This window comes from Ceratotherium simum, chromosome 2 (assembly GCF_057802395.1).
Source record: "Ceratotherium simum simum isolate JZ-2026a chromosome 2, ASM5780239v1, whole genome shotgun sequence".
Taxonomy (NCBI): Eukaryota; Metazoa; Chordata; class Mammalia; order Perissodactyla; family Rhinocerotidae; genus Ceratotherium; species Ceratotherium simum.
This window is the reverse complement of record NC_141901.1, coordinates 97,826,132-97,852,152: the sequence shown is the minus strand read 5'-3', so window position 1 is coordinate 97,852,152 and position 26,021 is coordinate 97,826,132. Positions and strand designations below refer to the sequence as shown.

The window sequence follows — 26,021 nt, the reverse complement described above, 5'->3', positions numbered from 1 at the left end:
CTACTTTGCCTAACCCTTAGCTCTGAAAGGGGACAGTCTAAATAAATGTTACCAGTTTTCTCCCTTTCTTCACATTTGCCACCTTTTTTTAGTAGTATGCTGTGGGGGCTGGCCCCATGGCGTAGTGGTTAAGTGCACGTGCTCTGCTGCTGGTGGCCTGGGTTTGGATCCCGGGCGCGCCCCGACGCACCACTTGTCAGGCCATGCTGTGGTGGTGTCCCATATAAAGTGGAGGAAGATAGGCACAGATGTTAGCCCAGGGCCAGTCTTCCTCAGCAAAAAAAAAAAAAAAAAAAGACAAGGATTGGCATGGATGTTAGCTCAGGGCTGATCTTCCTCGCAAAAAAAAAAATAGTATGCTGTGTTTACAAACTGAACATTTTTAGACTCCAAGTTCAGTGTGTGATGATAGAAGATTGGCAAGTACAGGAAAAGAGAAGGAATAGAACTGGATACAATGGCTGATGTTTCTGTAAACAAAGAACTGAGATGGAGAGAAGAAATAAGAGAGCAGAGATGACAGACCAACATATTGAGAGACACTCAAGGTCAGGCAGAGGATTGGTATTTGTTACTAAAAATGTAAGCAGGTAGAAAAGATTACAGTAGATGAAAAACTTAAGAGTGGACCTCACAGTTCATTTTTTTGATGGTATAACTAAAAGCACATCAAAAATTTGAAATCAGTGGCTATAGTTCATCAGGCTGCAGAGAACCATCTGGGGAAGATGCCCAAGCAGACGCAAATCCCGCAAGTCTGCAGTGTTTTATCGGTTGTGCTGTGTGACTGAGGTCTATTCTGTAGACTCAGACCTTCAGGTTCTGTCTGTCAGGAGCTGTCACTTGGCTTTAAATCCTCAGTGGATGAAGTATTCTATCTGTTGACATATGGGAGAGGCTGATTCCTGTCATCTGCCCTTCAAGGACATTGATTTGAGTACCCTTTACATTTATCAGTTTATAACTTATCGACTGTCTTAATGCGTGGTTATGGTTAGAAAAGTGACTCTCTGAAAATGACATCTGGGTCTCAATCGCTGGTTTCATATCAAATGTTGTAGCCCTGCCTTCCAAAGGAACTCTGCTTAGTCTTCACTCTGCTTTTCACATCATTAACAGTTACGTTTAGGAATAAACCTCATCTGGTAGCTTTATCTATGTCTACTGAGATAAAATAGAGTTTTCTCCTCTTTATTGCTATTATCTTTTAATTAAAAGTGGATTTGTCAGATTGTAAACCGTGAACAGAAATATGGAAATGGTGGATGGTAAGATTTGTTGTAGTATGTGTTAGTAAAGAAAGTCTACTTGAAAAAAGAGTTACTAATTTATCTAAAGTTTTTATAAACCATAAATCTCTTCTAAAAAGTGTTTTGAAATTGTGAAGAATGTTATTTTGGTGGTTTTCCAGACCAGTGCCCTGACAACACTACATAAAATAAACAAGAATTTTGGCATGTCGGTTTGATCATTGGGGCAGTCAAACCAGGTATTTTAGGTACCAAAGGAGGTTGAAATATACTGGGTAAGGGGTAAATCATCACTTCACTTTATACTTGATAGACAAATGAATTTTAATTTGTTTTTTATTTTTTTAAAAATCAGGAAAGCTTTTGGAAGGGGAATCTGTGGGTGAGGATAGTTTAGAATTTTGCGATGAGACTACTTCTAAGGTTCATTTTAGTTTCCCCATTGTGTTTTTTGCTCATTTGTAGTTAAACTAAAAGTACTGTTTGTCTTGCCTTCACTTGGCTTATCTCACACAGATATAAAGAAAATATTTTAGTAGACTGAATGGACTCAAGTATTAGTTTATTCTTTTTCCTCTTTCCAAGTCTCACCACATTTATGTTAAGGAGAAACAAAAATTATGAGTTAACAAGGGATATTCTCCAAGTCATTATATTCAGCCAAGGGTGCTTTGGGGAGTTAGTTGAGGAAGTTGTTTTCTGCATGACTGAATAGCCGAACCTGATGTCTTTAAGAACCACAAGAATCAAGTTGTGTATCTTAAGAAGGAAAAAGCACTTTGTCTCAGTGTTTTTATCTTTCTTATAGGCTGTTGAGGAATTTTATAGTAGAATGTCTTCTCTGTAGATTTCCTAGTTGAGCAGTTTCAGCTGTTTTGTTAGAATTTAACATAACCTGGGCACATTTTTAATTTTGTGTATTAAATTTTTCATTTGAGCAATTTATTTTTGAACAATTTTGTTATTTTAAAAGAGGCTCAGTGTAAATAAACAATTTCAATATTAAAGAGAAGTACAAAAAAGAAAGTAAAAATGACATTTCATCTCTTAGAGATTCCCACTTTTAACATTATGGACTTCTAGGCATTGTTCTATGCATATACTGTATATATGTGTGTGTGTGGGCGTATGTATATACATACATAATATGTATGCATATAGATGTGTTCTATATAGATGCATATAGAACATATTCATGCTGTTCTCTTTTTTTTCTCACTCTACGCCCTGGATAGCTCTTTTTTTCAAATAATTAATAAACTTTACCTTTTAGAGCAGTTTTAGGTTCACAGCAAATTTGAGCAGAAAGTATACAAAGTTCCCATATACCTCCTGTACCCCAACACACACAACTTCTCCCACTATCAATATCCTGTACCAGGCTGGTACATGTGTTACAATCAATGAACCTCCACTGATACATCATTATCACTCAAAGTCTATAGTTTACCTTAGGGTTCACTTTTGGTGTTGTACATTCTATGCGTTTGGATAAATCTGTAATGACATCCACAATTATAGAATCATACAGAATAGTTTCATTGCCCTAAAAATCCTGTGTGTTCTGTGTACTCATCCTCTCCCCCTACCCCCACAACTCCCTGACAACCACTGATCTTTTTACTGTTGCCATAGTTTTGCGTTTTCCAGAATGTCATACAGTTGGAATCATACAGTATGTAGCCTTTTCAGATTGGCTTCTTTCACTTAGTAGTATACATTTAGTTTTCCTTAATTATCTTTTCATGGATTGCTAGCTCATTTCTTTTTAGTGCTGAATAATATTCCATCATCTGGGTGTACGGGTAAATGGGTTTATTTATCCAATCACCCACTGAAGGACATCTTGGTTGCTTCTAAGTTGTGGTGGTTATGAATAAGACTTCTGTAAACATCTGTGTGGTTCTTTGTGTGGAAATAAGTTATCATTTCTTTTGGGTAAAGACCAAGGAGCGCAATTGCTGGATCATATGTTAAGAGTATGTTTAGTAAGAAACTGCCAAATTGTCTTCCAAAGTGGCTGCACCATTTTGCATTCCCACCAGCAGTGGGTGAGAGTCCCTCTTGCTCCACATCCTTGTCAGCATTTGGTGTTGTCAGTGTTTTGGATTTGGCCATTCTAACAGGTATGTAGTGATATTTTATTATTGTTTTAATTTGACTTCCCTAATGACATATGATATGGAGCATATATTCATATGCTTACTTGCCATCTATATATCTTCTTTGATGAGGTGTCTCTTAAGGTCTTTGGCCCATTTTTAAGTTGGGTTGTTTGTTTTCTTACTGTTGAGTTTTAAAAGTTCTTTGTATATTTTGGATAACAGTCCTTTATCAGATGTGGCTTTTTCAAGTATTTTCTCTCAGTCTGTGGCTTGTCTTTTCATTCTTTTGGCATTGTCTTTCGCAGAGCAGAAGTTTTTAATATTAATGAAGTCCCGTTGACCAATTGTTCTTTCAGGAATTGTGCCTTTGGTGCTGTATCTACAAAGTCACTGCCATACTCAAGGTCATTTAGGTTTTCTTCTGTGTTATCTTCTAGGACTTGTATAGTTTTGTGTTTCATATTTAAGTCTGTAATCTATTTTGAGTTAATTTTTGTGAAGAGTGTAAAGTCTGTGTCAAGATTAATTTTTTTTGCATGTGCAAGTCCAGTTGTTCCAGCACCATTTGTTGAAAAGACAGTCTTTGCTCTATTGTATTGCCTTTGCTCCTTTGTCAGAGATCAGTTAACTGTATTTATGTGGGTCTATTTCTGGGCTCTCTGTTCTGTTTCATCAGTCTGTTTGTCTATTCTTTTGCCAGTACTACACTATTGTGATTACTGTAGCTTTATAGTGAAGTCTTGAGGTTGAGTAGTGTCAGTCTTCCGACTTTGTTCTTCTCCTTCAGTATTGTGTTGTTATTCTGGGTCTTTTGTCTCTCCGTTAAACTTTAGAATCAGTTTTTCAATAGTCGCAAAATAACTAGCTGGGCTTTTTAGTGAGATTGCATTGAATCTGTAGATCAAGTTGAGAATAACTGATGTCTTAACAATATTGAGTCTTCCTTTCCATGAATATGGAATATCTCTTCATTTATTTAGTTCTTCTTTGGTATCTCTCATTAGTGTTTTGTAGTTTTCCTCATATAGATCTTCTACATATATTGTTTGATTTATACCTAAGTATTTCTTGTTTTTGGGTGCTATTGTAAATGGCAATGTGTTTTTCATTTCAATTCCCACTTGTTCATTGCTGATATATAGGAAAGTGATTGACTTTTGTACATTAACCTTGTATCCTGCAACCTTGTTGTAATCACTTATTAGTTCCAGTCATTTTTTTGTTGATTCTTTAAAATTTTCCCCATAGATAATCATATCATTTGTGAAGAAAGACAATTTTATTTCTTCCCAATTTGTATACCTTTTATTTCTTTTCTCGTCTTACTGCATTAGCTAGGACTTCATGTACAATGTTGAAAAACAGTGGTGAGAGAGGATGTGTATGCCTTGTTCCTGATCTTGGTGGGAAAGCTGCTGGTTTCTCAACATTAATTATGATGTTAGCTGTAGGTTTTTGTTTTTGTGAGGAAGTGCTAACATCTGTTGCCAGTCCTCCTCTTTTTGCTGAGGAAGATTGGCCCTCGGCTAACATCCGCACCCATCTTCGTCTACTTTATGTGGGACGCCTGTCACAGCGTGGCTTGATAAGTGGTGTATAGGTCTGCGCCCGGGATCCCAGACCATGAACCCTGGGCTGCCAAAGTGGAGTGCGCAAACTTAATCACGATGCCACTGGGCTGGCCCTTGGCTGTAGTTTTTTGAAGATGTTTCTTATCAAGTTGAGATGATTTCCCTCTATTCTTAGTTTGCTGAGAGTTTTTATTATGAATGGGTGTTGGATTTTGTTAAATGCTTTTCTGCATCTATTGATATGATCATGTGATTTTTCTTCTTTAGCGTGTTGATTAATGATGGATTACATTAATTAATTTTTGCATGTTGAATCAGTCTTGCATACCTGGGATAAATCCCACTTTGTTGTGTTGTATAATTCTTTTTATACATTGTTGAATTCGATTTGCTAATATTTTGTTGAAGATTTTTGCATATATGTTTATGAGAGATATTGGTTAGTAGTTTTCTTTTCTTATAATGTCTTTGTCTGGTTTTGGTATTAGAGTAATGCTGACCTCATAGAGTGAGTTAGAAAGTATTCCCTCTGCTTCTGTCTTCTGGAAGAGATTGTAGAGAATTGGTATAATTTCTTCCTTAAATATTTGGTAGAATTCACCCGTGAAAGCCATCTGGGCCTGATGCTTTCTGTTTTGGAAGGTTATTAATTATTGGTTCAATTTCTTTAACAGATATAGGCCTCTTCAGATTGTTTATTTCTTCTTGTGTGAGTTTTGGCAGACTGTGTCTTTCAAGGAATTGGTTCATTTCATCTGGGTTATCAGATAAATTTGCAAGTATAGAGTTGCTCATAATATTCCTTTATTGTCTTTTTAATGTTCATGGGATCTGTAGTGATGTCTCCTGTATCATTTCTGATATTTGTAATTTGTGTCTTCTCTCTTTTTTCTTAGTTAGCCTGGGTAGAGGCTTATAGATTTCATTGATCTTTTCAAGGAACCAGCTTTTGGTTTTGTTGATTTTTCTCTGTTGATTTTTTTCTTTCTGCCTTAATTTTTATTATTCCTTTTTTTCCTGCTTATTTTAGATTTAATTTGCTCTTCTTTTTCTAGTTTCCTAAGGTGGAAGCTTAGAGTATTGATTTTAGATCTTTCTTCTTCTCTAATATATACGTTCAATGCTATAAATTTCCTTGTAAGCATTGCTTTTGTTGCATCTCACAAATTTTGATGTTATATTTTAATTTTCATTAGTTTAAAACACTTTAGGGCCGGCCCCGTGGCTTAGCGGTTAGGTGCGCGCGCTCCGCTGCTGGCGGCCCGAGTTTGGATCCCAGGCGTGCACCGACACACCGCTTCTCCAGCCATGCTGAGGCCGTGTCCCACATACAGCAACTGGAAGGATGTGCAGCTATGACATACAACTATCTACTGGGGCTTTGGGGGAAAAAATAAATACATAAATAAAATTAAAAAAAAAATAAAACACTTTAAAAGTTCTTGTGAGATTTCTTCTTTGAGCTATGTGTTGTTTAGAGAGGTATGTTGTTTAATCTCCAAGTATTTTGGAATTTTTCAGCTATCTTTTTGTTATTGATTTCTAGTTTAATTCCATTGTGGTGAGAATAAACATTGTATGGTTTTTGTTCTTTTAAGTTTGTTAAGGGTTGTCTTATGGCCCAGAGTGGTCTATCTTGGTGAGTATTCCATGTGAACTTGAGAAGAATGTGTAATCTGCTGTTGTTGGGTGAAGTAGTCTGTAGATGTCAGTTATATCCAGTTGATTGGTGGCGCTATTGAGTTCAACTTTGTTTTTACTGATTTTCTGCCTGCTGGATCTGTTCATTTCTGATAGAGAGGTGTTAAAGTCTCCAGCTATATTAGTGGATTCATCTCTTTCTTCTTGCAGTTTTATCAGTTTTTTCTCACATATTTTGATGCTCCCTGGATATCTTTTTATGGTGATAAATATATAATGATATAATGTCATCATAATATATATATGCCATAATTTAGTCATCAGCAAATATTTGTGTCTTATTAGCACACTGCTGTGCTACATGTGAGGATATGATAGTGAACAAGACACATTCTCTGCCCTCAAGGAGTTTATTTGAAAAATAATTACATAAAATGCTTGTTTCCTCAGGCTCACCAATTTCATCTCTTGTGGTGATAAAAAAAATGAAATTCCTTTAATGTGCATTACTTTGATCTAGTAAGGTTGAAAATATTTTTTTTTTTGGTGAGGAAGACCAACCCTGAGCTAACATCTGATGCCAATCCTCCTCTTTTTGCTGAGGAAGATTGGCCCTTTGCTAACATTCGTGCCTGTCTTCCTCTACTTTATATGGGACACCACCACAGCATGGCTTGACAAGCAGTGCGTTAGTGTGCGCCCAGGATCCGAACCTGCAAACCGTGGGCCGCCGAAGCAGAGTGCGTGCACTTAACCGCTTGCGCCACTGGGCCGGCCCCAGGTTGAAAATATTTTCATATGTTTATTGTTCTCTTTCTTCTAGAATGCCTGTCTTTTTTCCATTTGGGTTCTTTTCTTTATTGATTTATAAGAGCTCTTTGTATATTAAAGATATTAACTTTGTCTATATAATAGATAATGAATTTTTTTCCCAATTGATGCATTATAACTCAACCTTGTTAATACTTTTTCTTCTTCCTATATAAAGGTTTTCATTTTTATATAATTATATTTTCCTTTCTGTTTTCTAGTTTTGCATACCATGCTTAGAAAGGCCTTTTCTACAAGATTGTTAAAAAATTTTTAATCAGTACTTCCTTGTGTTATGTGCACAGGTGCCATATGTTTACATTTGCATTTAACTCTTGATTCATCTAGAATTCCGAATGTGTGAGGTAGCTTTATTTTTTAAACTGGCTAGCTTATTATTCTAGCACTACTTATTAAACTAGTCATCTTTTCTCACTGATGTGAAATATCTCTCATATCAGGTACTAAATTCTCAAATATGCTTGGATTTATTTCTGTACTCCCTATTATGTTTTATTCAGTGTCATCCTCTGCTAATAAGAATAATCAATTTAAGCATTACTAAACTTTAATTACTGTAGTTTTATAACACATTTTAATATGCAATACGGCAAATCGTCTCCTCATTAGGAATTTTTGGTTATTCTTTTTAAAAGTGTTTTGATTCATAATACTTTCCAACATGGTTCAAGGGATCGCTTTTCAAAATCATCTCTGCTCTAAAATTAGGATTTTTAGAAACAGCCATTTAAATTTTTGTTGTAGAAATAAAATGGGTTTCTGTCTTTATAGAAGATTGGAATTCAATTTTAGTTATATGAAAAGTAACTATACTGAATTATTAAAGTTAGCAACAGCTTAACTAGTTGGACCTTATGATAATAATTTTATTGTTCTCATCTACTCTATATAACAATGACAGTAAAAGTATTCTTATAGAATAGTCAAGGATATGCTCTAAAAATATTTCAAATGTTTCAAGTTTGGGGGTAAAGTTATTCTGAGTAAATAGTCTATAAGTAGCAGAAGTTTTGAGTAAAAATAACAATAAAAGAACAACTTAATTTATTCTACTTATTTGTTCCTTGAGGTTAGAGTATTTGTCTCATTAATTTCTGTCTCTGTCACAGCATCTTACCTTTGTTATCTGTTTAAATTATCTATCTATCATTATCTAAGATATAGACTTTCCCCATACAAAATGTTTCACTTGGTCTTCATTTTTCCCCACCCACTTTGAGGCATCCTGACTGTTACACCCTTGCTAAGGATTGTTCAGAGTGTTCCTGGTAGCTGGTGTTCAGAACTCTTTGAACCAAAGTTTTCCCTGTGGCCTACTTTCTTTCTGACTTAGGAGGAAAATACATGCATGTACATTTTCTTCTTTTTTTTTTTTGCTGAGGAAGATTCACCTTGAGCTAACACCTGTTGCCAATCTGCCTTTTTTTGCTTGAGGAAAATTAGCCCTGAGCTAACATCTGTGCCCATCTTCCTCTATTTTGTATGTGGGTTGCTGCCACAGCATGGCTGACAAGTGATGTAGATCCATGCCCGGAATCCGAACCTGTGAACCTGGGCTGCCGAAGTGGAGTGCGCTGAACTCAACCACTACGCCACTGGACTGGCCTCTACATTTTCTTATTTTAAACATTTTGAATTTAGAAGATTCATGGTTTGTGGCTTTTTAAAAATAAACTTTTTAAATTATAAAAATTACATATATTATTCGTATAAGATTTGGAAAAGGTGGACGATTGTGACATAAAAAGAAGCACACACGATTTTACATCCAGGGAAACTATTGTCAACATTTTGGTGTACTTCTTTTACGCCCCCGCCCCCCAGACAGTATCATGTGACACATAAAGTTTTAGATTCTGCATAGTGTTTTCCCATTTCCACAAACCCATCATGTGGATGTATTATATGTAATTCACACATTTTATAAATTCTCCTTCTTGCTTTTCCAGATTTTGTTCAATTATGCAGTTTTCTGGAGGAAAATTTTTCTTTCCTTTTCTTTATTCTAGTTGTCAGTTAAAAAAATTCTAATTACAGCTGGTAAAAGTGCTATTAGTGTTATACCTATATTTCATTAATTTATCAGTTCATTGATTCAATTAATAAGCATATTTTGAGAACCAATTGCGTGTCAAGCAGAATTTAAGGACGCTCAGAAATTTTACTTCTAGTGTAAGAGACAGGTAAGAAACGAGTAGTACAATACAGTATGATGAGTGCTGTGATAGAGGAAGACGTGGGATCCTATGGCTAAGGGGAGAGCATCTGTCTCAGTTTGAGGTCTGGAGGAGGGTGGAAAATTTACCACGCTTACCAGAGGAGGTGAAGCTTAAGCTGGGTCTCAGGGACTCATGACAGTAAGGTAGTCAAAAACTGAGAGTGCGCAGGAAGATGTTCTAGGTAAAGGGAACAGTACGTGCAAAGGCGGGAGGCACCAGATAGCATGTCACGTGTAGGAAGCTTTAATATTGCTGTTAAAAATGGCTTCAATATATGGTACATGGGAGAGAGTGGTGAGAGAGGAAGCTGAGTAAGTGGGCGGCTGTAATTTCATGAGGGGCCTTGAATGTCATCCTCTAGGCTGGGGGTGCAAACGTGAGCAAGGCCAAGTCCTTGAGGAACATGTCCGTAGCTCCAGTTCTCATTTGTACATCAGCAGTTCTCAAATTAATAGCTCTAGTCCAGACCTCACCTTTGAGCTCCAGATCTGGATATCCAGCTGCCTAGTTGGCCTCTGTAAGTACATCTAGAACGTAAGCTCCAGGAGAGCAAGTGTTTCACTGCCTTTGTTCTAAGCTGTGTCTGCATTGCCTAGAACCAGTGCCTGGCAATAATTTATCGAATGGTTAGATAAATGAGTGATTGTTTACTGTGTCTCTCAGAGGCATCTCAAATTCTACATAAATCAAATTCGTGTTCGTTTGCCTCTAATCTGCCCTTCTCCCAATATTCCCTATTGCCATGATTAAGACCGTCTCTTTAGTTTCACAAGCCAGGATCCTGGGTGTATCTTTGACATATCCCTCTTTCTCACCGTCTACATCCATTTTATCACCAAGACTTACTGAATTTTTGACACGTTTCCTCATATGTCCATTTCTCTCCGTCTCAGCTGCTGTAGTCCCAGCTACTATCGTTTCGTTCCTGGTCCTGTACAACAGTAGTAAACTCCCACCATCTGCTCTTGTCCCTTTTCAGTCTGTTCCTTGTGCTACTGTTGGAGTCAAACGAACAAACCCACGGAATCTGATTCTGATATTCCTGTATGAAACCAGTTGCTCTTAGGATAAAGAACAAAATTCTTAACGTGGTCTACACGTCCCTATCTAACCCTACAGTCATATCTCGTGACACTTTTTTGGACTTTCTGTGCTCTAGTCACACTGGCTTTTTAAATTCTTGCGATGGACCATGCTTTCTCCTGCCTCAATTATAATGTATAATTATTGGCTTTTAATACATATTATAAAATGGAATGTCTGTTGTTAGAGAAATGAATGTATCAATACTTTTGAGTAGATGTTTATAACCCTAAAAGGGTAATGTTCTGTGCAGCATTCTTTTCTTGAAAAGTAAACTGTGAATTATTGCAAATGAGCTCAAGCATTTTCAGTTATAATTTGTTCCTCTTTCAGGATTATATCACACATCTCAATTTTCCCTCAAGTTAGTTACAAAACAAACACGAGCTACATTTATTCTTATTTTAAAGTAAGAAAACATTTTGTATTGTAAATTTCAGCCATTCTATTTTTTAAAAATGCTGCAATATTGAGATAGGAAGGAAATGTAGGAAATCCCTTAATTTAAAAAATAAAACAGGGCCGGCCCTGTGGCTTGGTGGTTAAGTGCACGCGATGCGATGCTGGTGGCCCGGGTTCGGATCCCGGGTGCGCATCGAGGCACCACTTCTCCATTCATCCTGAGGCCGAGTCCCACATACAGCAACTAGAAGGATGTGCAGCTACGACATACAACTATCCACTGGGGCTTTGGGGGGAAAAAATAAAATAAATAAAATCTTTAAAAAAAAAATAAAAAAAAAATAAAAAATAAAACAGATTTAAATTAAATCTAATCAGTCTAAGTGGAAAGTGGAAGCCTCCATTCTGAAGACAGTCATCATTTTTTATAAGATTTCAAATCACCTTCTCTAATTACAAATAAAATGAATCTTGGGTGGTCTCACAAGCACAAAGCTGAGCTGTGTCACTATGTTAATTTATTAATTGTGAGTACCTGGGGGAGATTGTTGTTTGGTTTTGTGCCATAATTTTTTATCATTGTATGTTTGGTATAAGTGTTTTTTGTAATTAAAATACTTATAGAATATATTCTGTTCTGTAAAATGAGAAATTGGTTTGCTCATTTCTGATTCAAATTGTATTTAAACACTTAAGTAACTTTAGCAGGTATTGTACCATATAGTATGTACTCATTACTTATTTTTCTTTAATGTTTTCCTTTAAGTCAGTACAGAAGATTAAACTCTACAGAAGAATGCAATCAAGTGATGGCTTTTTCTTTAGAATTTGAATATGGAAGCCACAGGAACAGATGATGTTGACAAGCTAAAAACTAAATTTATATCTGCTTGGAACAACATGAAATATAGTAAGTATCATGATTTAAAAATTGTATAAATTCAAAGAAATATTTGAAGACATGTCTTGTCTCCCTTATTAAGTTACTGACAATTGCTTGAGGTTCTCTTTGAATGAAATATTTCTGTAAGGAATGTAGATAAGAAAATCTAATGAAGAAGGAGCCCAGTGTCATCATAAACATTTCTTAGAAACTCAAGCATACAAAAACTTTTTGTTTTTTGTTTTAAACATTCCAAAGCAGATAGAATTTATTAAGGTGTTGATAATACCTCACTTTTTCGGACTCAATTTCACACAACCTTGTATATAAACCAGGAAGCAAGCAAAATAGACCTCTGAACACACCAGGCCGGCAGTATAAAGTTCACGTGCTGATACCTATGACTGTCCTAGAAGTACCCTCAGACCCTTGTTTTTAACCTAGTTACTCTTGGTTTGCAAACAAATCCAATAAGGATCATGTGGTGATTTGAAGCCCACTTCAGTCTAGTAGCGAATTGGAGATGAAGAAGTCTTCAAAGATGGAGAAATACTCAGCAGAACCAGTTTCAACAGCAAGAAGTTCATATTCATAAAAAAAGAATGATAGGGGCTGGCCCCGTGGCTTAGCGGTTAAGTGCACGCACTCCGCTACTGGCGGTGCGGTCCGGGTTCGGATCCCGGGCACGCACCGACGCACCGCTTCTCCGGCCATGCTGAGGCCGCATCCCATATACAGCAACTAGAAGGATGTGCAGCTATGACATACAACTGTCTACTGGGGCTTTGGGGAAAAAAAAGGAGGAGGATTGGCAATAGATGTTAGCTCAGAGCCGGTCTTCCTCAGCAAAAAGAGGAGGATTAGCATGGATATTAGCTCAGGGCTGATCTTCCTCACACACACAAAAAAATAATAAGTAAATAAATAAATAAATAAAATGAAAAAAAATTCATGCTTTTAAAATGTAGGATTCAGTGGTTTTTAGTATATTCACAAGGTTGTACACCATCATTACTATCTAATTCCAGAACATTTTCATCACCCCAAAAAGCAACCTCGTGCCCATTAGCAGCTACTCCTTGTTCCTCCCACCTCCCTCCAGCCCCTGGGAACCACTGTCTGTTTTCTGTCTCTATAGATTTGCCTGTTCTGGACATTTCATATAAATGGTATCATGCAACTCGTGGCCTTCTGTGTCTGACTCCTTTCACTTAGCATAATATTTTCAAAGTTTATCCATGTTGTAGCATGTGTCAGTACTTCACTTCTTTATATGGCTGAATAATATTCCATTGTATGGCTCTACCACGTTTTCGTTACCCTTTCCTCAGGGTTGGTAGACATTTGGGTGGTTTCCACTTTTTGACTAATATGAATAGTGCTGCTGTGAACATTGTGTACAAGTTTTTGTGTGAACATGTTTTCAGTTCTCTTGGGCATATACCTAGGAGTAGAATTGCTGGATCATATGTTAACTCTAAGTTTAACTTTTTGAGGAACTGCCAAACAGGTTTCCAAAGTGGCTGCACCATTTTACATTCGCATCAGCAATATTTGAGGGTTTCAATTTCTCCACATCCTCACCAACACTTGTTTTTGTCCATCTTTGTTATTAGAGCCTTTCTAGTGGGTGTGAAGTGTGTCACTGTGAGTTTGATTTGCGTTTCCCTGATGAATAATGATGTTAAGCATCTTTTCATGTAGTTATTGGCCATTTGTATATATTCTTTGGAGAAATGTCTGTTCAGATCCTTTATGCATTTTTAATTGGGTTATTTGTCTTTTTATTGAGTTGTAAGAGTTCTTACTAGATACAAATCCCTTGATTTTCTCTGATTCTTGGGTTGTCTTTTTACTTTCTTGATAGTGTCCATTGAAGCACAAAACTTTTCAATTTTGTTGAAGTCCAGTTTACCTATTTTTTCTTGGGTGGCTTGTGCCTTTGATGTCATATTTAAGAAACTTTTTCCTAAATCAAGATCATGAAGCTTTATACATGTGTTTCTTTTTAAGAGTTTTATTGTTTTAGCTCTTATACTTAGGTCTTTGATCCATTTTAAGTTAATTTTTGCGTATGGTCTGATGTAAGGGTCCAGCTTCATTCTTTGCATGTGGCTATCTAGTTGTCCCAGCACCATTTGTTGAAAAGATTGTTCTTTCTCCAGTGAATGGTCTTGACACCCTTGTCTAAAGTGAATTGACCATAGTTGTAAGGGTTTATTTCTAGACTCTCAGTTCTATCTATTTATCTGTATGTCTATCCTTACTTTGGCCAGTACCACACTCTCTTGATTACTTTAGCTTTTTATAAAATTTGAAATTGTACAGTGTGATTCCTCCAACTTTGTTCTTCTTTTCCAAGATTGTTTTGGTTATTTGGATCCCTTGCATTTCCATATGAATTTTTGATCATCTTGTCAGTTTCTGTAAGAAATTCAGCTGTGATTTTATACAGATTTTATTGAGTCTGTAGATCAGTTTGCGGAATATTGCCATCTTAACAGAGTATTGCCATATTAAGTCTTCCAATCCATGGACATGGGATGTGTTTCTGTTTATTTAGGTCTTTAATTTCTTTCAACAGTGTTTAGTAGTTTTCTGTGTACAAGTTTTACACTTCTTTTGTTAAAGTTATTCCTAAGTATTTTATTCTTTTTGATGCTATGTTAAAATGAATTGTTTTCTCAATTTCATTTTAGATTGTTCATTGCTAGTATATAGAAATACAATTGATTTTTTAAATTTATTTATTTTAAAAAAATTTTATTTATTCATTTATTTTTTTGTGAGGAATATCAGCCCTGAGCTAACACCCGATGCCAGTCCTCCTCTTTTTGCCGAGGAAGATTGGTCCTGGGCTAACATCCATGTCCATCTTCCTCTACTTTATATGGGATGCTGCCACAGCATGGCTTGACAAGTGGTGCGTCCGTGCGCGCCCGGGATCCGAACCTGTGAATCCCTGGCCGCCTAAGCGGAGCTCACGCGCTTAACCACTATGCCACTGGACTGGCCCCTACAATTGATTTTTGTAATTTGATCATGTATCTTGTAAACTTGATGTTCTCCTTTATTAGCTCTAATAGTTTTTTGAGGATTCCTTTGGATTTTCTATATGTAAGATCGTGTCACCTGTAAATAGAGACTTATGTTCTTTTTAAGCCTTTTAATTTGATGAATAGGTTATATGATAAAGATTTCATTTGTCAAGTCTGAAAATTGTCATATAGGTACTCAACACATTTCAGCAGTATCCTAGGAATTGTTATTTAGCCTATTATTTACATATGTGTAGCTTTCCTTATCTAGATATTTAAGTGGGCATAGTAAAATTAAGATAATCTCTACTCTCTGAAGAACAGATTGTTCTGGGTAGCTAAGTATCTGAGATAGCTTTAAGTTATGGAGTTGTGTTTTAGTTTGATTTTTATTGGTGCAAATCGTTCTAAAATGTTTTATGTATTTTCCTTGCTTAGAGTTTGTGTAGTATGGTTGGTGTAGGAAGGACTAACATTGATTGAGCACCCTCTAGTATGTTGTAGATAATTTGTGTATCTTCTCATTTAAATCTCATATCTTTCTGAGATATTCTTTTTTTGCAAATTAAAAAACTGAGATTAAGTGACAGATTCAAGGTCGCATATCTAGGTAAGTCTTGAAACTGGTATTCAAACCCAGCCACTCTTGCTCCTCAGTCTTGCTGTTCTCTAAATACAGTGAATGTAATTTAAGATTATTTTTTATCAATGTCAATATTATGATATGATGAAGATGGAACTAGAAATGGCATAGCGCTTAGGATTTAAAAGACACTGGACCTTACTTTCTTGAAAAAATGTTTCATTTTTCTTTCTGCTTTTTCCCCCTTTATTTACATGGCTTTATGAAGTATATGAACTTGACTTCCTTTTTAAAATATTAATAAGTAAACCATCCTTCTTTTGGGTGTTTCTGATCCTCCAGTAAATCATTATCATCTTTCTTATTTCTATGCTCTTTGGCTTGTTTGCATCTTTTAAAACCTTGTTTGTGATTTTCAGATTGCTGAAATCTTAATGGACTGTAGGTTTTTTTTGTAGCATTCTCTTTATGGTTGCTCCTCTCCAAAGATGGTCCTCAATGAATCACATCTTGTGGTGTCTCCTTTCTCACTGAATCTGGGCTGGCCTGTGCCTCACATTAACCAGTAGAATGAGATAGAAATGAGGCTTGTATGGGCCGGCCCCGTGGCTTAGCGGTTAAGTGCGCGCGCTCCGCTGCTGGCGGCCCGGGTTCGGATCCTGGCCGCACACTGACGCACCGCTTCTCCGGCCATGCTGAGGCCACGTCCCACATACAGCAACTAGAAGGATGTGCAACTATGACGTACAACTATCTCCTGGGGCTTTGGGGGGAAAAATAAATAAAAATTATAAAAAAAAAAAGAAATGGCTTTAAAAAAAAAAAAAAAAAAGAAATGAGGCTTGTCAATTCTAGGCCTAGCCATTAAGAGGCAACTTCCGCTTGCTCTGTTTTGGAGCTCTGAACTGTCGTGTAACCAGGTTAGGCACCCTGCAGGAGAAATCACATGGAGAGGCCACGTGAAGAAGAAAGGCCCTGAGACTGCATAGGAGAGAAGGGAGCCGCCAGCTCAGGGTCTCAGCTGAGCCTCTACATGTGATTTCCACTACAGTCGAGACTCCAAGCAAGACCAGCAGGAGAGCTGTTCCACTGAGCCTAGTCAACCCACACAACTGTGAGATGTAAGAAAAAAGTATTAAGCTTTGGAGTGGTCTGTTAAACCAGGAATAGATAACTAAAACACTGTCCTAGTTCATCTCTGAAACTTTTTGTTTGTAATTGAGGGAAAATTAAAGTGAAATGAACAGATCTTAAGTATGCAATTTGCAGAGTATGACACATGTATACACCTGGGAAACTAACAATCTAATCAATATATAGAAAATTTTCTTCACCCTGGAAACTTTCCTCATGCTTCCTTCTGGTCAATGCTCCTCCCTCGTGGACAATCACTGCCCTGTGTCAATTTATTGAATGGCTTGTTGCCAAATTTACTTGCTTTTCTTAACTTGTTTGGTTTTATTTAATTAGTTTTCATTTAGAAATCATAATGACATTTAATTTTTCTCTGTCCCACCTCCCTGCTGCTATAGTCAGAGATTTAGAGGTGAAAATAGGGAGGAGACTGAGGAACAGAATAAAAATATATTCTTGAATATGAAGAATTCTGATGAATATATTCTTTTTAATATGTATAAGAAGAGCTTATTCATAATACTGCTACTTATTCATGGCTCTTTCCTATGCCCCAGGCTCTGTTATCCCATGCTTCTATGGATTTTATATTCTTCATTTTTCCTCTCTCTGAACCATAGGGTCCTGGTTCCCAGCATCAGCAAGCTGGGGGGGCAGAGATAGTGGTATATTTCTTATAATGCTTTTCTAAGATAAAATGAAAACTGGTCAACTAAAACTAGATAATTAAAAGAAAAAAAACCATTCTATGGATTAGTTGACATATTGATCTGATTCAGCTTTGACATGGCTGTGGAAAAAGGGAGAAAAATGACTAGACCTTATGAGTCCTCTTATGCACCTTGTTTCATGGGGTATTAAAGGAAGTGAGCCTATTATGAGGTGTTAGGCCCTGCCAGGATCTGCGTAGGAGATAGAAGAGTGAGAGAAACTAAGCACCGCATCTCATGAATGATGGTTGAACTTCGAAGCACTATAAATCTGTGCTCGTGCAAAATGTGGATCCTTGCAGTGCCTCAGGCTCTGACCAGTCAGATTCACAGCTTTTCTTGTGCAAAGACTAGTGACTGGTAAGAGGGGTAGGCAGAGGGTAGAGTATAGGGAGAAAGAGAGAAGTTCCTCCTTAAAGGTTGTTTCTTTTTTTTTTTTTTTTTTTTTTAGATTTTATTTATTCATTTTTTTCCCCCCAAAGCCGCAGTAGATAGTTGTATGTCATAGGTTCACATCCTTCTAGTTGCTGTACGTGGGACTCGGCCTCGCGTTGGAGGGAGAAGTGGTGCCTCGGGGCGCGCCCGGGATCCGAACCCGGGCCGCCAGCATCAGAGCGCGCGCACTCAACCGCTAAGCCACGGAGCCGGCCCAAGGTTGTTTCTTTTTATTTGAGGTTCTTTTTATGAAGTTCTTAGGATTTGCTTTGGAAATACTGCCTTTTGAGGGGAGGAGGTTGTTACTGTTTTGGGGATTAGAATCATTCTAGTATAGTACTAATAATATTTCTAAGAGAGAATATCTTTAAAGTGCCTAGCCTAGGTCCATGTATACAGTAGGTAACTACTAATTTCCCATTGGAATTCAGAGAAGAGAATCAGAGCCAGGTGGGAAAAGGAAAAAATAGCTTGAAAGTGTATGTTTGAGTCAGAAGAAGGAGTAGAAATTAGCTGGGCTGATACTGGGGAGGACATTTTTGTTATGGGATAGTAAGAGCTGAATAGCAAAGCCCACTTTGAGTATAGGTGAAAAGTAGTGAAAAAGATGACTGGAAAGGTAATTTCTATCATGTTGTGGAAAGTCTTTAGTATCACCGAGAAGTTCGTAGTAAATCTGTTAAGTAATGAGTCATTGAGGATGGTATTTGAGCAGAAGAGTTCCCTAACCAAAGCTGAGCCACAGGAAGATGAATCGGTCAGTGACACGTGACATGTGCCAGAGTGGGAGGACTGATGGCAGAGGGCCATTGGTGAGCACTGTGGTGGCCCAAGTGAAGCTTCATGAGAGTCTGATTAGTGTATTTGACTTTCCATGCTTTCTTTTTTACCACCAAATTTAGATAAATTGTATCATTTTTATTATAAATACATATTTTTATTTATTTGTTCTTTGTATTTATTTGTATTATAGTATTTTAGGGAGTGCTTTCATTAAAATCCACTTGTTTTAAATTTTGTAACAACTCTGTTAAATGTAAATGGCAGATAGTCTACTTAAGACTAGACCTAAGTCGGTTGACTCCCAATTTCAGATTCTTTCTTTTTATATACTCTTGCGTTTTAGGAGCTGTTTTTAAGCCTACCCATTAGCAGTTAGGAATTTCACATATTTGGAAATGTTCAGGAATGTAATGGGCAAGTGCTTTTCTCAGGAAATTGAGAACTATTAACGGCATCATAAAAAGCTAAAAGGTTACTACCTTTTAGATATAGACAGTATAGTAGGAAGAAAATTAGAAGAATTAGAGTTTGCCACTCAAGTTGGGGATTGGGGATTAAGTGGAAAACTGAGATGAAGATGTCTGAAAGCTTTATATTCCCCTTTCAGAGATCCTCATTCGGCCGAAAGGATGGGGTTCTAACAGGTTTCCCTAGGAAACTTCAGAGATCCACTTTGATCATAGGCACTAGTGTACTGTGTGGTCTTTTCCCTAAATTACTTCATTGAAATATTCACATACTTTAAACCTTTTAATTTTATAAGATGGAAGGAAATACAAGAAGATAGTAACATTTGTTGCCTTTGGGAAAAGAGGTGAGTGTCTCTAAGAACATACTGTAAGAACAGTGTGACCTGTTTGAAAATAAATTAAAAATTTTCTCTCATGTTCTTTAAGTGGATAGAATGTGGTTAAAATACTCAAGTTTATTTGAAAGTAGCATAAATGGCCTGTATTTTCAGTTCATTGTCCAAATATTTTGCTACTCTTGCGAAAAATGCACATCCATAGTTGAGAATTGATGATTTGAAATTAAATAAAGAAAAATGCTGCTTGACTTTTAGTTTGAAATCCTTTAATTGCAAAACTATTTTTCTCTTTTCTTGTTTAGGTTGGGTGTTGAAAACAAAGACGTATTTTAGTAGAAATTCCCCTGTATTATTGCTTGGAAAATGTTACCATTTTAAATATGAAGGTACGTGCTAAGTTTGTAACCTATTTAAAAATCTTCCTAGAAATTCGTTGTGTAACTATTTTCATTATCTTATTTCCAGATGAATCTACTTTTGATGTATTTTTTTTACTTTCAGTTTTTTTTATTGTGGTAAACTATACATAATGTAAAATCTATCATCTTTATACTTTTTTAAGTGTACAGTTCCCTGGTATTAAATACATTCATAGTGTTGTGCTCCATTACCGCCATTCATCTCCAGAACTATTCATCTTGTAGAACTGAAACTCTATACCCATTAAAAAACAACTGCCCATTCCTCCCTTTTCCCCAGCCCCTGGCAACCACCATTCTACTTTTTATGCCTACGTTTTGCATAGTTCTTTTAAGACCCTGTATTTTATATAACACATAATATACTGTCATATGGTTTGTGTTTCTTGTTGACTCCTTGAGGATAAGGATCATGCCATCTTTTGTTATATCATATCCTCATAGTTATAGTGTGAATGCTAAGTAAATATTATTTGAATTGATATCTTAATATTCTCTCTCTCTTTTTTTTTTTTTCCTGAGGAAGATTTGCCCTGAGCTAACATCCATGCCAGTCTTCCTGTATTTTTTAGTACATGGGCTGCCAGCACTGCATGGCTGCTAACAGAGCAGTGTAGGTCTGTGCCCCGGAACCGAACCTGGGCTGCCGAAGCGGAGAGCGCCGAACTTAACCACTAGGCCACCGGGGCTGGCCCGATATCTTAATATTCTTTATCAAGTTCTCTGATGATAGCTTTAAAGTATATGATAATAATTAAAAGTATCACGTTAGTTAACCTAAAAATGGTAAATTTTCCAATTCTTAAGGATGTTCCAGTTTCTGAAATTATTGACTTTATTTGATGTTTCCAAATTTCCACATCTGCTCATCCTTTCAATAATTATTATATATTTTCTTTCAATAATTTATGCTGCTTATTGAGTGCCTACTATCTGTCGGCATCATGCTAAGCTTTTTGGGAAATGTCTTTAATTTTCACAACAAGGCTACAGGGTAGATTCAAGTATCCCTATCTTATGAGTGTGAAAGCAGGAGCTTAGAGAAGTTTAATAATTTGTCCAAAGTCACACAGATGTTAAATGGCAGAGCTGAAATTTAAACCAAGAAAGACTATGTGTCACTTTAATAGTGGCGTTCTTTCTACTATACATCTTTGCTAGGTTTTGTGTGTATGAGTGTGTGTCTTTTGTGTATGTGTGTGTGTGTGTGTTTGTAAGAAACAGAGAGGAAGAGAATGTGTATGAGAGTATGTGATTATCAGGCTTTGTTCATTTTTGGTTGACCTATTTTGGTAAATTATTTATCAGCAATTTTCTAAAACCTTGTAAATGGCTTGTAATAATGACAGCTAACATTTACTGAGTATTTATAATATGCCAGGCAGTGTTTTAAGTAATTTAAATGTATTAACTCATTGAGACCTCACAACATTCTTGAAGGATGAGTAGGAAGTTGATAGATAAAGAGGGAATGCATTTTAGGTAGATAGAATGGCATGACGAAAGTGTATATTTAGGAAACAGAGAAATGTCCAGTGTAGCTATGGTGGGAGAGAATTCTGAAAAGGATCAAATTATGGAGGGATGTCTTGAATGCTTGAGTTAGGTCATTTGTTTATAGGCAGAGAAGAGTATGGGCTTTGGGGTCAGACACATGTGGGTTTGAATTTTGGCTCTTTGTGCTTGTTAGTTGTTATTTTAGGGAAGTTATTTAATTTCCCTAAGTATTAATGATATGTGTTTTGTAGGTGTTTAGTTATGTGCCTGGTACATATAAGCATTCTAAATGATATTATTCGTGATATAAGGAATTTGAGAAAAAGTTATTAGAATTCCTTTTAAGGATAGCGTTGTATAGTTTTTGGAAGAAATACTTTGAACAGATCCTTGTAGTGGGCTCTTGGGGGTCCTTAATTCAAGAGACGAAAAATAAATGATATAGGAGATATGAATGAGCTAAATAGAAGACTGTTTTATTTTGGACCAGGAGTGGGGATATAGGGAAGGAAAAAGGTGTGGGGGTCGAGAGGGAGAGAGGATAGAGAGAGCCAGAAGGGTGGTGGGAAGCTGCATATCTGTTGAGAGCTTTCCTTGTTGACATCCCCTGATCTTCAGTAAAGTCAGTTAAGCTCACGAAGTACTGATGTAAGAGGAGTTGTTTAGGAAACGGGATGGGTTTGCATGTCTGATACTTTCACTGTGAGCATCTTTGCTGTGGACATCTTTGCTGCAAACATCTTCACCGCTTAGCTAATTGGCCATAGGCAATTTTGCTGTAAAAGGTGAAATAACTGGTTGATAGACCCAGTTATTTCTGTTGACTTGGTAGAAAATATGGTGATAAAACTTACTGAAAGTGTGAAATAAGAGAGTGTAAAGCCAGATTGCATGCTATACTAGAAAATGATAATATAGTTTGCACATCCTTTGGTGAGCACAGTCATCCCTCCCACCCATCAAAACCAAAAGTTTACCAAGCTATGGCAAATATAAAAGAGGCAGCTAATCATTCACAGCAGTCTTCGAGAGCATTAATTATTGATTCTTTAGCTAATTTAGATACAACAGCTTGATTTCTAATGCTGTCTTTGCCACATTTATCACGCAATGTTAGAAGTTGGAGGCAAAAGAAGAATCAAATTCTTCCTCTTACCCTCCCCCCCGAAAAAAGAAATGGTTATATGATTCCGGATAGGTATAAGTTTCTTGAAGTTGGTGAAAATTTTTCGCTATTTGATAGTGGAAAACGTGATATGGACAGAATTTGGCAGAGAATCTGGCTTAGATTTGGTGAAATATAAGAACTGGACATGTGATAGAACATTTAACTGTAGTCCAGATATGTACTACATGTTTCTTTATGTCCTTTTTAATGTTCCTCTTTTATTTTATTTTTAATTTTATCTTTTATAGCAAAATTGTCTTAGGGCCAGTTAGTTATGTGGCAAAAATATTTGTGGCAAAAATACTTGTGGCAAAGATGTCTACAGCAAAGATGCTTATGATAAGGTACTTGGAACCATAATTTGGCATCTGGAATGAAAAAGACAACTCATATCATTGCAGGAGCTAGAAGCAAGGAGGATCATGAAAACTTAAGCTGTGGAGAATTAGCAGAAATCTTGGGGCTAGCTTTGGACTTCTTCATGTCATAGAATTTTTAGTTCAAGCAAGTTTTCTAAGTTTTCAGAGAGATAGGTGGTGGGGTACCCAGCTGGCTTCTTGACTACAATGATTATTATTATCCTAGATTTTTGAGCACAAAATGCCAAATTTCATTTAATTATTTTCAGTGAACATTGTATTGAGAACGTGCTGGTTAGGAAATTGATCTTGTCCAGAAGGAGCACATGAGAATCATAACTAAATGTATGCTTTGGAAAAATAACTGATAGCAATGTGGAAGGATGATTGGAAGTCAGCAGGTGAGATACGATGACTGATATAGGGCAGTGGCAGTGGAAAGGAGAGGATGGATTTGAGATATTTTAAGGTAGAATGAACAGCATCTGACAAATGATTGGATTTGGGGTCATGAGAGACAGAGAGGAGATAAACAAGATGTGAAGACTACTATCTTCGATGATAGGCAGTGTCAGTAACCAAATGTGGTGTACTTCAGGGAGCATGGGTTTTGGGGGGGACATGTAGTGTTTGAAGTAGGCTGTTCAGAAATGAACAGTCTGAATGAAGTAGGCTGTTTAGAATTGATTTGTTAGTTATTTTCAAAGAGGTGGCATTTGAGGCCAATGGATAAGGTCACGTTGATGGAAAGTATAGGTGGAGAATGTCCATCTTTAAGGATATACTGATGAAGAAAATCAGTGAATGAAACTGAAAAGGAATAGGCAATTTGACAGGACAAAACCCACAATAGTATATTATTGTAGAGACCAAAGATTTTCAGGAAGAAAAGGTTGGACAAAGTGCTTGGTGCTCAAGAGAAGTTGAGCAGGAAATAGCCTGAGTAAAGGCTATAGGATTTTTCAATGAGAAGTTGCTGACAACTTTTAAAGCAGTTTCACTAGAGGGGTAAGGATAGAAAAGTAAAAGCATAAAATTAACAGCAGCTAAGTACGTTTACTGAGGGTGGCTCTGTGTTATGCATCAAAGCCAGACTGTATTGTTTTAATGCGTTAGTGGTTACGATATTGGGGTAGAGAAGAGCTTCTTATATAAAACATAAAAACACAGCCTGTACCAGAAAACATGGACCAAATGAAAAAGATATCTACATGACAAAATACACCGTAAAAAAAATTTAAAAGCAAGCCAGAGAGAGAAGATAATTGCACACACTATCTCATTGTGTGTGTGTGTGTGTGGGTATATATATCTGTGTGTGTGTATTTACATGAAGATCTATCTATCTGTCCATCTGTCATCTCTCTGTTTATATATTAGACAAAAGATTAGTCTCCAAAATAATAAAGAACTACAAGTTAATGAAAAACATGAACAACCCAAGAAAAAATGAGTCAAGAAAATGAACAGGTGTTTTTTAAGTAGAAACTTGAATGGCCAAACATAAGAAAATGCTCACCCTAGTAATAAAGGAAGTGCAAATCAAAATGAAATACTATTTCTTAGATTTACAAAAATTTAAAGGTTTCATGATATCAAATGTTAGCAAGGATGTGAAGAAATAGGAACTCAGACGCTGCTGATGGGAGGGTAAATTGGTACAACCTCTTAATGAGAAATTTGAGAGTACTTAGAAAAATTGAAAATATACACAACTTAGGACCCAGCAATTTTGCCTTGAAGTATTTACCCTAGAGGAGTTCTCTGTATGTGTGGAGAATATGTGTACAAGGATGTTTATTGTAGCTTTGTTGAAATAACAAAAAATTGGCAACAATTTAAGTATTCAGTAGTAGGGGATTAGATAAGTAAGCTTATTCATTCATTCCATAAATATGTATTGAGAGCGTGTTATGTGCTAGGCACTGGGGTTGCTGCTGAAAGCATGACAGACACAAGCCTTACTCTCAAAGAGCTTATAGTCCAGCAGATAAGAGACATTAAACAAATAATTATAAAAATTATTAATCCCATTATGATATTTGTGATGAAGCAGAGGTACAAGCTGTTATAAAACTATGGGAGACCAAATTAGAAAGGATGCCAGTGGATGCAAATAAGCAGAAAGTCCATTTCAAAGTAGCTTAAAGAATCAGGGGATTTATTGTCATACACAAGCAGAAGTCCTGATGCAGGGATGTCTCTAGGTTGGTTAATTAGTGCCTCTGTGACATCATCAAGGACTCATGTTCTGTCTGTCTTCGCCCTCTGCTAATCTCAACATATTGGCCTTATCTTCACCTGCCTCTTAGAGAGGCCAGTGTCTGTCTCACCACCAAAATAGGAGATATGACAGAATCCACTGGAAGAAGGACTTTTTCTTCTTTGTATTATTTCTTTATTATAAATATTGAATTTTTATTATTTTAATAATTTTATATTTTAAATCTTTAAAATTTTGAAATTATAAATTATTCATACATAGAGAAGATAAAAATCTTGTGTATACACTTTCAAGAATAGTAATAAGGGCTGGCCTTGTATCATAGTGGCTAAGTTGAGCATGCTCAGCTTCGACGGCCTGGGTTTGTGGGTTCAGATTCCGGGCGCGGACCTATACCACCTGTCAGCCATGCTGTGGTGGCGTCCCACGTACAAGATAGAGGAAGACTGGCACAGATGTTAGCTCAGGGCTAATCTTACTCAAACAAAAAGAGGAAGATTGGCAACAGATGTTAGCTCAGGGCAACTCTTCCTCAACAACAACAACAACAAAAAAGAATAGTAGTAAAACTACTCAAAAAGAGAGATTACTCACTCAAAAAGAGAGATACAACATTATGAGTAATGTGTAATCTCTATGTGCTTCTACCCAGTTGTAGCTCTCCTCATGCCAAAAAACCACTGTCCCAAAATATCCCTGATGATTTAGTGTTTGTTGTTTTCGACCTTTTTGAAAATGGAATCAAACTATATTTTGCTTCTGTGACTTGCTTATGGCTTTCAAATTTGTGTTTTTAAGATTTGTCCATGTTGTTATGTGTAGTTCTAGTTTATTTTTACTGCTGCATAGTATTCCATTGTATGAATTACCACAAATTA

At 36.5% G+C, this 26,021-nt stretch overlaps 1 protein-coding gene across 7 annotated transcripts in view; it reads left to right on the top strand.

Annotated features, from left to right (window-relative positions):
• ATG4C (autophagy related 4C cysteine peptidase) overlaps positions 1–26,021 on the top strand; it is a 110,461-nt gene that overhangs the window by 10,320 nt on the left and 74,120 nt on the right. For 6 of the 7 annotated variants that reach the window (XM_087417047.1, XM_087417016.1, XM_014788243.2 and 3 more), the window contains exons 2-3: positions 11,869–12,012; positions 19,779–19,862. In XM_087417047.1, coding sequence (XP_087273173.1) covers positions 11,937–12,012; positions 19,779–19,862 — 160 coding nt within the window. In that variant the 5' untranslated portion in view covers positions 11,869–11,936. Of the gene's footprint in view, positions 1–9,692; positions 10,135–11,868; positions 12,013–19,778; positions 19,863–26,021 lie in introns of those variants that run through there. The other variant, XM_087417021.1, reaches the window with a different exon arrangement.